At 33.6% G+C, this 16,113-nt stretch overlaps 1 protein-coding gene across 1 annotated transcript in view; it reads right to left on the minus strand.

The window, feature by feature from the left end:
• LOC106457494 (30S ribosomal protein S11-like) overlaps nt 1–9,836 on the minus strand; it is a 41,189-nt gene extending 31,353 nt beyond the window's left edge. The window contains exons 1-4 of the mRNA XM_013916914.2: nt 9,487–9,836; nt 8,237–8,660; nt 810–937; nt 135–160 (exon numbers count right to left, since the gene is read on the minus strand). Coding sequence (XP_013772368.1) covers nt 135–160; nt 810–937; nt 8,237–8,445 — 363 coding nt within the window. The 5' untranslated portion in view covers nt 8,446–8,660; nt 9,487–9,836. The remainder of the gene's footprint in view (nt 1–134; nt 161–809; nt 938–8,236; nt 8,661–9,486) is intronic.
• Between the last annotated feature and the right edge of the window lie 6,277 nt (nt 9,837–16,113).

A 16,113-nucleotide genomic window follows, 5' to 3' on the forward strand; every position in this document is an offset into this window, starting at 1 on the left:
CTTCAAAACTTGTTTATGATTATGTGTGTAAACTGTGCTCCAGATCATGTTTTTTTTACTTCCTTCTTATGGCAAGAAATGTTCATTAAATTTTCCTTCATAAATATACATATTTTTTATGAAAAGATACTTACACATGACCTATGCATCAGTGGCCGACCTGCAGCAAAAAAAAAGAAGAACTTCAAAACTACAATACATTTCTTGTTCACACACAGCAATAAAATTACACTAGCAAAACATGGGAAATAGAAATTACAAAACTTTAGATACAAATGAAATAAAAACAGGTAAAAAAATTAGCCACTCACAGTTTCAGTTTGATCAACTAAATATTTCTTATAGCATTCACTATTAAAAAGCATAAAGAGGTGAAAAATATTTAAGAGTTAGTATAAAAGTATCCATTATTTTTCCCATCTTACTATTCACATTTCACCTCTGATGAAGAAAATCTTTAATATTTTTTCAAACGAAAAAATTGCTTAAAAAAAAAACATTTTATAAATCATGTCAATGACAATGTACAATAGTAACTATCAGAAATTGAAAAGATTATTTCCCAAAGTTTTGAGAATGAAAATAGATTTTATATTTCTAACCAGAAAAATAAACATTTTTATCATATAATCATCAATGTATTAAAATTTAACAGTTTAAGCACTAAACTGATGATTAGAGATGTCCTTGTGCATTCAAAACTGCAAAACTTTTAAGAATATCAAAACACATTTGCAATATTTATCAAATGCTTTATATACTGACAAAATAAGAAGTACAAAAGGTAAATTTAGCTTACCAAAACGAACCTTTCCAGTCCGAAATAGTTAATATTGTATTGTTGGAAGAGACATGAATATGACATACTGGAAGCTCTGCAAACCTAGTTCCTTCTACAACCATATCATTCGTATTTTCTTCGGGAAAAGCAAATTTCCTTCAAAAGATAATGGTTTTCATTAAGTTGTTGATATTCTTACTATAATATAGATATACATTACATATTGATTATTAAGTCGTATTTTCGTTTTTTATGCATCTAATCAATGAAATAAATAAAAATTAAAAAAGTCCAAGATGATGAAAATAATGAAAAACAAGACTTTAAAATACTTTAAAAAATCTCGTTGTCTAGAATAAAACAAACTTTTATAGCATTCCATCTGTCTTATCAGGAAATGATATTCAAGTATTAAGTTCAAACTGCATTTCTATATAAAAGTATACTGCAAGCAAATATGAACTGATATAAATGTTTTGTCAATTAATTCTTCCATCATTATACTATTACAACAGTAGCTAAATCTGTCATACCATTTTTGGTTCACTAGGCATAACCGTATGTATACAAGTTCACAACACCGTCCACCAATGAACTTTACAACTGATTTATCTTAAGAATAAAAAATTTATTAATCACAAAAAAAATTGTGCATCAGAATGTTTTCAGACAAACTAAACCAACAGTTCAACGGGTTTAGAGAAAAACATATCTGTGCTATCATGTTAATTAATAACAAATTAAACCAACAGTTCAACAGGTTTAAAGAAAAACATATCTGTGCTATCATGTTAATTAACAACTTTTGCACATTAATCATGTGTAATAAAAGATTTCTGTGGAGAAGATAACTTTCTCCAGACCAGCTTGTCTACTTAACCTTATTACTATCAACATTCTCTCTCTCTCTCGTTGGAATATGGCATATGCTGGCGAGCAGACATTTTTATATTTCAAGATTACCTTTTGATACTTTAATTATCTATGAGCAATGTTTCATGTCCAAAGTTTTATTTTGTTTTTTATTTATTATCAGAATTGCTTTATTATTGTACAAGTTATGAACCTATAAAAATGCCAAAACATTAGGCTCATTGACCTACCAACCACCATTCTTATAATTTAAATTAAAACACTTAATGACAAGACTCTCAATCCAAATAAGGATTATGTAAGGCTATAATGTTGGCAATGGAAGCTAGTCTGGCTGTGGCATCAGCAAGTTCACTCTCCCAGGTACAAATACAGCCACAATTCAAAAACAGTGTCAGTCATTTTTGAGCTGATGTGAAATGATTCCAGGGCCATGAAAGAGCTAATTGAGTCTATATTTTTTCTTCCCAGTGCAAAAGTGGAGACCAGAGACCCACAGCACAGCTTAGATCAAATGATGTGGAACAGAGGTCACTGTTGCTTGGTGTGAGAAGTAAAAGCCAACTTATTGTCAAACAGTAGAAGTTATATGAATGCATTCTCAGCCACCATTAGACTATGTCTACCATAAATTTGGAGCTCAGGATCAGGGTGCAATTCCATTTTGTTGACAAAATGCATGCAAATGGTTTTAAATAAAAGTTTCAAAACATTTGCAGTAGTCCACTCACACAGTTTATATTACTGAGGGCAGTCTTGAGCTGCCTTTTAATGTATCTCATATTCAACGATCAACAAATAATAAACACAGATGCTATTTGCAACTCTTTGAGAAAGTTGTTCAGTGAAAACATTGATCTTAATGCATAAAAAGTGACACCCAAGACTTCCTGTACAAAAATCAGAAAAGTGTTGACACCAAATCAATAATTGGAAAAAATACTCAAAGTTAATTCAAATTAACACTAATTCAGACAGCAGAAAATATTCCAGGCTCATTTTAAGCTTTCTCTGCCTTTTTGTAGCCATGGACAAGGATACCATTTAAGATTTGGGAATCATAAGGACAGCTGTCTTGACAATAAAGTAAGTTACTATCTCTAGGCAGTTGTTAACAATTGGAAGGTTAACATCAGCAGAATCAACCTTTGAGAAAGTTCAGTCAGCCTTCTTCAACTGTACTGGTCATGAGATAGGCTGAGGCCATATTTCTGAGAATAATGAGAAACTTATCACTGCCCATCTCCCAAGATGGAAGGAGAGAAATGAACAAATGGAGAGATCTATGGCAGTAAAAGTTTAACACAGGGTATAGAAATATATTTTTTCCAGTATTGAAGAAATGTTTGCAACTCAAGAGCAGATGTCCTATGAATCAATCCTTCCCATTAATAGCTATACTGGTAAACTTTGCAACTCAACTATACTGTCATTACGTTATCTGGTAGCCACAATGACAAAGATCAACATCAGCATCTAGTTAGCATTGATACTTGTCATTAGAAGTGAAAACTCTCCTAACAGCTTCATTCCTTAACTACAGTTTAGTAAGAACATCCATTCTTGAGATATTAAAAATATCCTTACCAGTGACTACTCTAAGAAATTCAAAGAATTTTGATGGACCACCTCATTAGCTTTTGCCTTGTCATTAGTCTTGTGGATATGATGCTTCAACCATCCTAGACTAAGTTATTGAGAGATTCTGGAATTTGTAAGCTTTTGTATTAAGAAAGAAATATCAAAAACTGAGATGTAGGGACAAAAGGTGATTACTGTAAGTCTGTTTTACTGATTTTGGTTATCTGTAAAGAAAAGTTTTGTGCCCAATGACACCACCCACTACAGTGCCCAACAGTATCAGATATAATACCAAAACAACCAATATTAGTACTTGGTTGACCCTAGCCACAAATGAACAGCTAACTTACCCCAAAGGACCCACTCCAGGGTCTCTTATTTACATGAATTCAAAGTCAAAGAGAGGATGAATCAAGAAAACATCCAAACATCTTTTCAAGGCACCAAATATCTAAAGCATATGAAATGTGGCTAAAACAAACCAAATACAGATCATCCTCAGCATGAGCTAAAGCCTGGAATTGGATATCAATTGAGTGAAGGTGGAAAGGCAGCATTGATGGTGGTTGCAAATCTACTGTAAACACAGTTCAACAACTGAACATGGTGGTTGTTGGCTTAAAGGATGTCCAGAGCCAGGAAAAATATGAGGACCCAGTAGTGAATGAATCCCAGCCAAGGTAAGAAAGAAACAACTGAGGAAGTGGCTAAAGGTATCATGATAAGATCAGACAGAAAATGATAGTAAGCTTATGGAGTAGTCACCCGTTCAAGAATACAGAGTCAGAGAAACCTATCTCTGGAAACCAGATACAAGATCTGTACACCACCAGAACAGAGGCAATGGAAAAATGTGGTTATAGGAGTGGTAGTCATCAAGCACAAAGTCCACAGAAAGTGATATGTACTACACTCACCACAGATATGGAAATCCACATATAAGAGGAAAGAGTCCACAGACTGACCTCCAGGAGCTCCAAACAGATGCATGTCTGGGTAAGGTGGAGAAGGAGAGATGTCCAACATTGTGTGAGCCACCACAACGAAAAGACACTGTATCTCTGGAAATACCTGTAAACTGAGCTTACCCCACATACAAAGTGAGAGAAGCCTCCAACTGAACGAGATACAGGATGGGTGATGAGACTGAATTGGAGAACCAAACCAGCCACAGCCACCCCAAACAAGATGACTTTCTGAAGTGGTAGCAGTTGCAACAGAGGAAGCCACAATATATGAGGAAAGAAGAGGCCAAACATCCATAAATTAGTGGAGCAACCTTCTTTGGCTGTTCCCTTAAGCTAAGGTCACTGTCCTTCACATATGTTGCCCTCCACTAATCATCTTTGTTCACTGCTAGGTCTTCTGCAATTCCTTTTTTGTTCTTGTCTTCCTTGGTTCCATTCTTCATCTACTCTACTGGCCATCCTTGTCTTCTCCTGCTGGCTACTGGCATCTCTAATGCTCTCCTTATTGCTTGTTCTTCTTCTCTTCACATGACCAAACCACCTCAACTTCATTTCTCTCACCTTTTCTTGATTCCACAGACTTGTATCTTTTCCTTATTTATTCTCTTCACTTTCATTGACATTCCCAACAGCCATCTCAGCATTCTCATTTCTATTCTTATTAACAAGCCTTCTTTTTTTCTTCAGGGTGCAGGTCTCAGCTCCATAAAGGAATACTGGTCTAGAAGTTAGTGGAGCAATAGTCCTCAAGAATGTGATAAGTGGGACAGATGGGAACAATAAAAAAACAAAAGGGAGTAAACCTTAGTGTGTGTTTGAGGAATGGTCAGATGATGATGAAAACAGGTGAAGTGGCAAGTAGAAAGAAAGGGAAAAATATCTAAGACAGAATCTGAAGAACACAATAGGCTGTAGCAAAGGGAGTTCACCAGATTAAAAAGTGGGAGAAAAGAGCTCCAACAGCACCAGAGCCAAAGAGTGGTTCTAGAAATAAAATCACCTAATCAGACCTATGAAGACCAGCACTCAAAGAGGGAGGGGACCACAAACAGTAACAAGAGGACAAGGAATAGAAGGTGTGATCCCACAAGATCTTGTACAATGAGAAACCTGGTGGGCTCCCTTGGTCCCAAAGGCAAGAACCAAACTGAAAAGAGATAGCTGGAAAAGTTGCATCAGCACAAGATCCCAAGGTAAAATACCCCCCCCCCCAAAAAAAAACATCACAAAAAATAGATGCAAGACAAGTTTTGGAGAGGAGAACAAACATGAGGAAGTAAGGTAACCTGTCAATGACAAAGTACACCCCAGAAACAAAGTATCCAAAGTAACTGGAACAAAACTGAGAACAAGGTGGAAAACCTGTATTTTCGTGTTGCCCCACTAAAACAAATAGGGTCATGATAGAAAGCCCCAAAATGAATAGAAAAATGTGAATGAACTAAGAAGTTGAGTAGGACATGGATAAAAAGGAAATCCCTAAACTGAAATAAACGATTGGGGTGAGAACAAGTTAAATCCTCAGATGCCGGGAACATGAATGCATAATTCAATTCATCCATGAAATTGAGATTTTCATGGTCCATTTTTGAAAATACAGATTCCTTTTTTTCTTTTATTAGCTACAAATAACTTGATTCAGGTATGGTGAATAAGCCTAATGACAACCTTGAAGAATCGTAAAACAAAACTCGTATGTTGAATTAAACAACAGAAACAGATAATGGGACAAGTGTCTAAAGTACAAAACTGATTAAAAGAAAATCAAATTGAAGATAATTTAAATGTAAATAATAACTGATAAGTTTAAAATGTAATATATTTCTTTCATATAATTAAGAAAATTAAGGAAAGAAAGCCTACACAATGAATAGCAATAAAAAGTTAAAACAATAAGAGCATACATTCTGGTAAATCTTAAGAAAACACACATTTGAAGATAAACAGTGCTGAGGAAAGAATAAGTCTGGGTGCACCTGGAGGTTGTGTTGCCTTCCCATTGGTGGAGGGCTATAATCTAATCATAATTACATTACACAGCAGTGTGCATGATCTAATGGATCTTTGTGGTACACAGAGGCGAGTAGTGTTTCTGAACATAAATTCACTTTAAAACAAAATACCAACAAAAGGAAATGTTTTCTGTGTTCAATTTCTGGGTAATATTTTGGTTAAAACCCTGTTATAATAACCTCTCTTCATACAATTAGAATAAAACCAGACAGAAGATTAATTTAAAAATATCAAAAGTATTACCAAAATATTTTTCTTCAACATTATTAGAAATTAAAGAGCTCTCTAGCCAACTTTAAACATATTAATCAAAACATACTGATCCTTTTTCAATTAAATAACAGAACTCTCTTTAAGAAAAGGCATATGCATAACTCTTAAATTCTGGCAATACCCATCTTTTGGTTCACACGAGCATAAAAAACAAATCTCTCATCATGACCAGTTGGATTTTTCTAAACTTAGAAATGACAATTATAAGACATCAATATAAACATCAATTCAAATGTAAATAACTACAGGATCACCAGCTCATAGGTAAGACTCATATTTCTAACCATATCCTACTCACAGTACAAAATAAAATTCAGAATATCATTTTTTTTGTTATTTTTGACTAACTTTGAAAAATTAATCCCACATAATCACACGAAATACTTCAATTTCATGCAGAAGAGACATATTTATACCTAGTTAATTTAAATTCTTTTAAGACAAGCATTTCTATTAAAAACATACCTTGCCTGTAGCTATTCCAATCAATCATCCAGACGATTACTAGTCTAACAACTGCACCATTACGTATTAACAGTACAGTTTATTGAATTGTTTGAAAATCAGCACTCTTGATTTTTCAGATCTGTATAACATCTTCCATATTATCTACAGGTTATGTATACTGTTTAGCTATATGTCATTTTTGTTGATGAATAAAATAATTATTCTCCCACTTTACTTTTATTCCACCCATCACTAAAAAATCCATGTTATACATACCAAAGGGCTTGGCATCTAACATTTGATAATTTCATTACCTACATAAAAATGTGTAAGACTATGACACACCCATTCATGGTATCATCAAATTCTGCTAATAAAGTTATTATTAATTACCATGATTGTTACACTTGACTGACATTAATACTCCATTATAAATTATTTACACCCTCTGATACAACTATTAGTTATCTAATGTATTGCTTGTAATTAAGCAGTCATTATACATGTTAATTGCTAATATTGTCAGACAGTAAATTTCAATCATTTAATTAGACATCATGTTATAATTTTTAAGGAATGTTTCTAACTAGTGTAAGGAGCTTAAAAGGCCATAAAAATCAATCTTCATATTTACACTACTACAACACAAATAAAAAAAAACACTAACATACAGTCTTACTTTTAAACAATAAACTATTCCAAAATTAAACACAAATTGGTCAGTAAGTTATATAATAGTTCAATACCTATGATTTCAAAGCTTGTATCTAATAATACTAATAGTTATAATATTAAAAGCTCTAATAAAACAAAACTACCTAGTCTGACAATTTGGTAAAACAGAATAACAAAGCACGTAGCAAACTCAAAACTTAAGTTAAAGTAACTTGTATTATAACAATAACAGATTTTATTTTAATAAAAGTACATATTTTTCATAAAAATAGCATAATCATTTTACCACAAAAAACTGATCCTACACAAAACAAATGCGCTCTATCTCTTTGCTTGAAACAGCCTTTGCTCAGCCGCATTAATACCATAGTATTACTAGTGGTGGTAGTGCTAGTGCTGTTGTCGAAAGGAAAGCAAATATCGGTAGCCATATTGAAATATGCAGTAACTGAGTAAGACAAAGACAAAACTTGTGCTATATCAATTCCTCTTAACCATTAATGTGGAACAAAATTAACTTGAAACTTCTTTATGAAACATCTTGTTCGGACACAAGACATATTTTGTGTTACAAAAAAAAATAAACAAAATTAAGCCATGAACAGAAACCATGTTCAACTCTTACATCAGTTTGAAAGAATCAATGTCGACAGACTTCTCTCCTTGTACGCCTTCGTCCTTTCGAGGAAGAGACGCCATCATAGCTTTTCGATCATCAGCTTTCCAAATACTAGCAGAGGCATGAAAAGCTCGAAAACCTAACTTCATTTGTGGATTATATATTAGACAATAATGGAAAATGTTCATTAATCTGTTTTTAAATATTAAAGCCATATTTATTTAAACTAAAATATTTTAAATACAACTCTTAATATAACATTTCCGTCATTACGGCCCTCACCACCAGTGCTTGCTGATAAACTACGTTGCAGTCCGTCGAGCTAGCTGATAACCAGTTAGAAGTAACCGGTTTGGTGACGTCAAAAGCATTCTTTTTGCCAATTGGTTTCTACTTGCTGGTTATGCCACGTGAGGAACGTTTTTTAATCCTACAAGAATATAATATACTGTATATATATATATATAGTCTCACATACACACACATAGACAGGTTTATTTAAAAACAGACACCTAAGTTCACATAGTGTTCAAAACGTTGAAATGTTGCGTAAACATGGATAAATATTTATTGTTTACACAAAATAAAGATTAATTACTAGCCATATTGAAATAATTTATTAGATGAGGTTCGGGGAAACAGCGGTATCTATGTGACAAGACGTATTATATTCTGGAAAAAAATCATTTTTTTTTACTTTTTAAAAATAAAAAAATCTATAGATGTTACATCTCAACATTTACCGTATTTTGTTACTCGTTCATGAAGTAGCTCGTAAAGAAACGACGAACAATTTCGTATCACCACAAGAAATTTTATTTGAAGAAATTAGAAAAGAACTAACTACCTGTTCGTCACTTTCTTCCTGCCATACTAATACTAGTCAAAGATTAAGGGTTAGAGTGGATTGATGAACAACTACTATACAATATTATTGAAAACTGTTGAAATGCTCCTTTATAGTTTTATTCATATTAACGGTGTCACCGATTATTACTTGGGTAAAGGTAAGGCACTGGAAATTTAGGGGCCATTGAAAAAGTTATTTGATTGTTAAAGTATGTCATCAGGCTTTCGCTGTGGAGGATAAAAAAAAGAAAGAAAACCGGTGGAAAATTTACGGCACTATTTATGGAAAACAAATTTTGCACTTTTTGATTTTTAAACATACTTTAAATGGCCATAAGGGTAAACATCAGTCTCACATTTCATATACATCTGCAGAGATTATAATGAAAATGAAAAACCTCACTTACAGTGGAGTTTTTTCTTCCATCTTCGATAGTTGGCTCTCAAAAATGGTCGTGAACGTCGTGTGTAAATTAATAATAAGTTAACAAACAATGACTTATAAGCATAATAAAGTAATTTACTTTGAGGAGAACATAATACATGTTTTGACTGAATATTGATCTATGTTGTTCTATTTATAAAAGCATGTTCTCATTGTTATTTCGTTAGATTTGACTGTATCTTCTTGATGCTTGTAAACGTAACGTGGACTTTCAAAGTTCTTGAATATCCTGGTCCTCTTTTCTTGTTTTAATTCTTGGGGTATATGAAGAGCTGAGAAAAAGAAACAGCCTAAAGCCCCCTTTTGGTGGAAACTGCACCAACTTTAAGGATGCATCTGCAGAAACAAAAGGAAAACAGTGGTCTTTTATCCTCCAGCAGCAACAATATATATCTTTATTTTTCAAACCTCAGCACGTCTGGTAAAATGCATCTCAAAACGTGATTCCCGGACATATTCACTACAAGTTTTATTACAAAGAATACCTATCTACCACTCACCTGTTGTGTCTCACTGAACATCCCAATCTAAATACGCAGATGAAGCTACTAAATTGATAAGTATTGTGATTCGTTGAGCTGCTTTACTCTAATATGTGCATTCACTGCAACATGTTATAGTATAACAAAATAATAGGATGAATCAACACCCATATAATACATCTAGTTAGCTCAAATAGTACATGCGTGTTCCACAAGCCTGTAAATGATTGTATGTCAAGTAGCTCAACGAATCACAATACTTATCATTTTAGTAATGATATTTTCAAGTGGATATTTAATGGCGAGTATCTTATTCGTTTTTAAATAATTAAACCATCATTTAAATACATTGTAACAATACCCTCAGATATAAAAATGTCAGAAACACAACTTTCAGGTTTAATTCTCAAAATGCTAACACAGCTGTTGATACAAAAATATTTTCAAATATACAAGTACTTCCCCGTTTCAGCTGATTTATTTATTCAAAACTATGCAATAAACACAAACAATGTACACTTACTTCAATTGAGGAATTATTTAAAATTGTTGATTTCATTTACGTTTCTGTATGATTTTGGTCAGCAATTTTGTTCTAGTGTTCTGTCGATTTTAACGGTTTAGTAGTAGGAGACATTTTTGAAACACGTCAAGAAGGCACAGATGTACCATAAGACCATATAGTTGTATCTTTAACACGTGATGCTGTGCCGTTATGGAGAATCGAAGATGGCATCCAAAACTGGCAACAAAGCGAGAAACGTGAACAAACACACGTGCGCAACAGCACTGTAAGATTGTTGTAAGCCACTCCGTGAATTTCACCTAATTGTTCCTGTTTTATGAGGTTCTGTTAATTAACAGTGTGTATAAGTTTGATATTGTTTCAACTCTTCTCTTCAGCTTCTGCTTGACTACTTTAAATCTTTTAAGTTCCTGCTGCAAGACATCCAGTTGATGCAATAATCGTGATCCGTGATCGGGCGACCTTCTCTCGAGCCAGAAACAACATGGGCCCGTTTAGGTTTTGTGGAGCCACCAGCATCAGCGTTCATTTGTTGTGGTGTACTTTCTATTGATAAAGACTCAACAATAAGTCTAAAAGCTTAAAACTCTAAAAACCAGTGTTGAATATGTTTAGTGTAGATATTATTAATTTATTTATTTTGTGAGTTAATATTTCTCGATTATTTACTTTTTTATAACAAGAGAGTTAAAAGCAATTATTTTAAAGGCCATAATTATGACAAGTTTGGTTATGTAACCCAGTAAAAGTCGTACCTTGTGTTTGCAATTCATTGGTGTCAAAGCTATATAAAGTTCTAGAGGCTTCATTGATATACATATAAATAGCTGCGACCAAGCGAGCAGGAGCAGAGAAAAAGTAAAGAGAAGTTCGATCAGAGAAAAGTTAGAAAACGTGAAGTTAGGCATTGTGGGAGTGAATAGCTTTAACAGTTGATATGTTAAAGTGAGATTAACAGTTTGAGAGAGATAAAGAGAATAGTTTGTTTTGTCAAAAAATGTTCTAAATTAACTGACCCTACCTATGAGGGTTTTGACGGAAAGAAGACAATTGTTGGAAGTTCATGATACAACTGTGGTAACCCACGATGCAACGTAAGTAAATTATTCACTGAGACTATTGTGATAAAAGTAGAGAAAAATAGTTCAGATTCCCAAATGGATTCTAAAGAAATTGAATTAGTCTAAGTGGACTGTTGACAAGAAGAATAGAACTGTACAGTGTTTAAGATAAAACTGTGACCTCCATAGTATAAAGAATTTTTGTACCGACATTTAGCTTGTTTTGAATATATTATTTTAAAGCAAGTGGAGTGCGGGCTGTCCATGTATTTTCCAATTTATTGCCAACAAGTCACAGACACCTACTGTAGAAGAATCCTTAACACCCATATATATATATTTAAAGTTCTGACAACCAGGTTTCGATACCAATGGTGGGCACAACACAAATAGCTCATTGTGTAGCTTTATGCTTAATTACAAAAAAACAAAAAAAACAATTTTTGTTTGTGTGGCGGGAAAATACTTATTTATTTGTTTGTTTATTTGTTTTTGGAATTTTGCGCAAAACTTCACGAGGGGTATCTACGCTAGCCGTCCCTAATTTAGCAGTGTAAGATTAGAGGGAAGGCAGCTACTCATCACCACCCACCGCCAACTCTTGGGCTACTATTTTACTAACGAATAGTGGGATTGACCGTCACATTATAACGTCCCCATGGCTGAAAGGGCGAGCATATTTCCTGGGACAGGGATTCGAACCCGCTATCCTCAGATTGTGAATCGAGCACCCTAACCACCTGGCCATGCCAGGTCAGGGCTGAAGGAACAACTATTAGGTCGTCAAAAAATTAATGTCGCTTTTTCTTAGATGAAAAACATCCGAACAACTTATATATCAAAACGAAATATTTATTAAATGAAAATTCTCCAATATTATCGATTATGCTTTTCCATCTTACAATCAGGTTGTTAGTGCCTTGATTAAAGAAATCACTTGACTTTGAAGGAAAAATCACGTTGATGTTCTCTTTACTACCTTCCATATTTGCATAAGTTTGCTCATTAAGATGGTGTTGCAGCTAACGAAAAAGATGGTAATCTGATGGTGCCATATCTAGAGAATATGGTGAGTGGGAGAGAACTTCCCAATCCAACTCCATAATCTTGTGTTGTGTCAAACGTGCCACATATGGACGTGCATGTCGTGGAGAAAAGAATACCTTTCCGATTAACGAGTGAAGGGCGTTTCTGATGAAGGGTTTCATTTAAACGTTCCAGTTGCTGATTACAGATCTCTCTCTGTATTGAGGAGTTCGAAATGAATTACTCCTTTGATGTCCCACCAAGTGTAAAGCATCACTTTCTGCAGATGGAGTCAAGTTTTTCTCATCGGGAATGGTTTTTGTCTATGACCGAGCCATTGTTTTTTATGTTTAATATTCTCATAGAAAATTCATTTTTCACCACTAATGTCCAAAAATGGTTCAAGCTCATTACGTGCCAAGAGAGAGAAGCAGCATTCACTCGTTGGAACGATGATCATCAAAGAGTTCGTGAGGAATCCAAAGACCTTCTTTATGGAGTTTCCCATATTCCTTAGATGTTTACATATTGTTTCATGAGAGACATGTAATTTCAGGGCCATTTCACGTGTGTGTTGCCTTGGGTTAGACTCAACAAGTATCTTCAGAGCATCAATATCAATTCAAACATGTCGGTCCCTGCCATCACAGTTTTTAAAGCTCAAGTCACCTGAAAGATATTTACTGAACCATCGTTGACACTTACGAATGTTCGAAACATTTCCATAAACTTCTTTGATGTTCTTTGTGGCTACAGAAGCATTGTTTACCTTCTTGTAGTCAAACAGCATTACCTGCCCAATGTGTGTCTCGTCGTGTGCCATCACTATAAGGGATTAGGGTATACTAAACTTTACATATTATATAGGTTACACTAACGTGACGTTTAGACAGTTCGTTTAACTATTTACGTGATGTACGTTTTTTGGGGGGTGTTAATGAAAGTGTTCCAAAACGCGACATTAGTTTCTTGACGACCTAATACAAGATCGAGAATATCATGGGTGTGAGTCATTACATCATTATTGATTGTTGTTAGGTTATTGGTTTCTGTGAATTGATGTAATATTCTTCCATTAGGGTTATTATTTTTGCAATTAAAGTTTAAGTGTTCAGAATTCAGATCTCTTACTATGATCGTGCTTGGATATTGATTGTACATTGTTTGTATTAGAAGATGTTTGTTTATTCGTTTTGAAGTTAAGCACAAAGTTATACAATGTGTTATCTGTGCTCTGCTCACCAAGGCTATCGCAGACATACCACTGTGCCACAGGGGGGCGTATTAGAAGATGAGACGTAAAGATTTGTTGGAGAGATGAATTTGAAAAATTATGAACTGTTTGTTGCAATTAATATTACATGAAGATAATGTTATTTTAAAATTATTTCGTTATTGGAGGGCTATACTTGGTTACTTGGGTTTCTTAATTATCTTATAATTAGATAAACCAAAATTACTCTTTTATTAATTATTGTTTCGTTTATATTTATTGTTATAATATCGGCATTAATGAAATTACATAACTGGAGTAATTCAATTTTTTTTGATACAGACCATTTTGTACATTTACATGTAGAAAAGATGTCATCCAATGTTAAAATTTATTTACCGTTGAATTTCAGGCCATACCGCTTTACCACTGGGGGAGGCGTGATGGTGGATCCGAGGGTTCTTCGGATAGATGATGTAACTTGCGACGTTGAACATTATTTCGTTTTATTTATGGTTACATCTTTACTGGGGTTTGTAAATAGAAACCTGCCTAGGGTGGTATGTGGATACAGTATTGTTATGAGATGTTTATCTCGATGACTACTAAATCCCTCAAATGATTGATGAGACTTGTTAACAGTTATGAATATAAAAAAAAATCCAAAAGTACACAAGAATATACTTATTCGTGTCTGCTGAGCTTGATTATTTAAATGACACTTTATTTTCTATTTCTACTTTTTATCGAGAATCAATAAATAACATATTCCTTAGAAACATCTCACTTAATAAAAGTGTATCTATTTTGAAAGTATGTATAAACATGATGTGAAAAAGAAACCCCTCAAATGAATAATGGGATTTGAAGACGTAATTCAATTGTACAATTAATGTTTGTCTTACCTGTTTTGAATATAAATTTATGTTTTTCTCCTAAGTTTGCCAATAATAATTGAAAGTAAATAGACTCCATGTAATAGAAGAGGAAACTGGGGAAATCCCATCAGTGATCACCCATAGTGACTGGTCTCTATTTAACCATCGATATAACTATGAAATTTATGCTTTTGAAAAAAAAAAAACTTCTTCACACATACCGAATCATTCCAAGTTGATTAAACCTCATTTGACAGGCCCAAATGCAATAGCCTAGGAAGAGTTAGAAGACAAGCACACAAAAAACTTCTCTCAAATTATAGTAAGGTTTCGTTATTTTTGTAGTGGGTATGAGGTCGGTCAAATGGACAGTCTGTATAGTATTGGGGTAGAGAATAAATATAAAGTTATACTGAAAGAAAAAACTTTTAATATTCATTTAAGAGGTTCAAGAAGTTTTTAAAATAGAACTTGAAAACTATGAGATGAAAAAGTATTTTTAATCTTAACATGAAAATCACCTTGCACTCGTACTAGTCAGTCAAACTCCAACTACATAAATTCACAGACAAATCCTTAATAAAAATACTTGAACAAATCTCTTTTTTTTTGCGCTTGTGTATACAAAATACTTAAAATATTTACTAAAAGCTTGCCAAATTTCGTGAAGATGCTGTAAGTCTTAAGGTAATAAATGTATGTTTACTTTTATAGTTACCTGTTAGTTACCACAGTGGAATTTTGATCAACCCCGTGTAGATAAAGTCCAAACAGAACCATGGAATTTCTCCTTCATTATGATCACTATTGTAGATGACTAGAAACTTTTCAAACGTTGCATTATTCTGTTTTTTTTTTTTAATATGGACCTTCGTGATGGAAACATGATTAGTGGTCCAAGAAGCCTGCACAGTGACTGTTTTTTTTTTTTGACGCATATAATGGTTTCTGCTGTTTGTCCCTATAATCGCATCTACGAATCCTTGAGCGATAAACAGAGCTCCTGTTTCTGTCGAAAACAAAAAGGAGGAACAACTTGTATTACAAAAAAGTGGCTTTTGATAAATAGATGTTTCATCGTCCACAATGTTTCGGGCTGGGACGCCCCTTACTCTGGTGATTTTAAACTTTGATGGAACAGAAGATTTTGACACCACAAAGGGTTATCAAATATAGAATGTTCGATATGAGCATCATACAACAGATTTAAAGATGCATACTCGTGAATCACTGGAAAATCATCATTTTCTAAAGATTAAGATTATTTTATGTCATTATAAAATATATATATATATATATATAATGATACAAAAATAGGAAGTTTCAATTATATTTCGATACCCATGGTGGGCAGAGCACAGATAGCCCATTGTGTAGCTTTGTGACTTAATTCCAAACAAACA

This window comes from Limulus polyphemus, unplaced genomic scaffold (assembly GCF_000517525.1).
Source record: "Limulus polyphemus unplaced genomic scaffold, Limulus_polyphemus-2.1.2 Scaffold338, whole genome shotgun sequence".
In the NCBI taxonomy this organism is placed as follows: domain Eukaryota; kingdom Metazoa; phylum Arthropoda; class Merostomata; order Xiphosura; family Limulidae; genus Limulus; species Limulus polyphemus.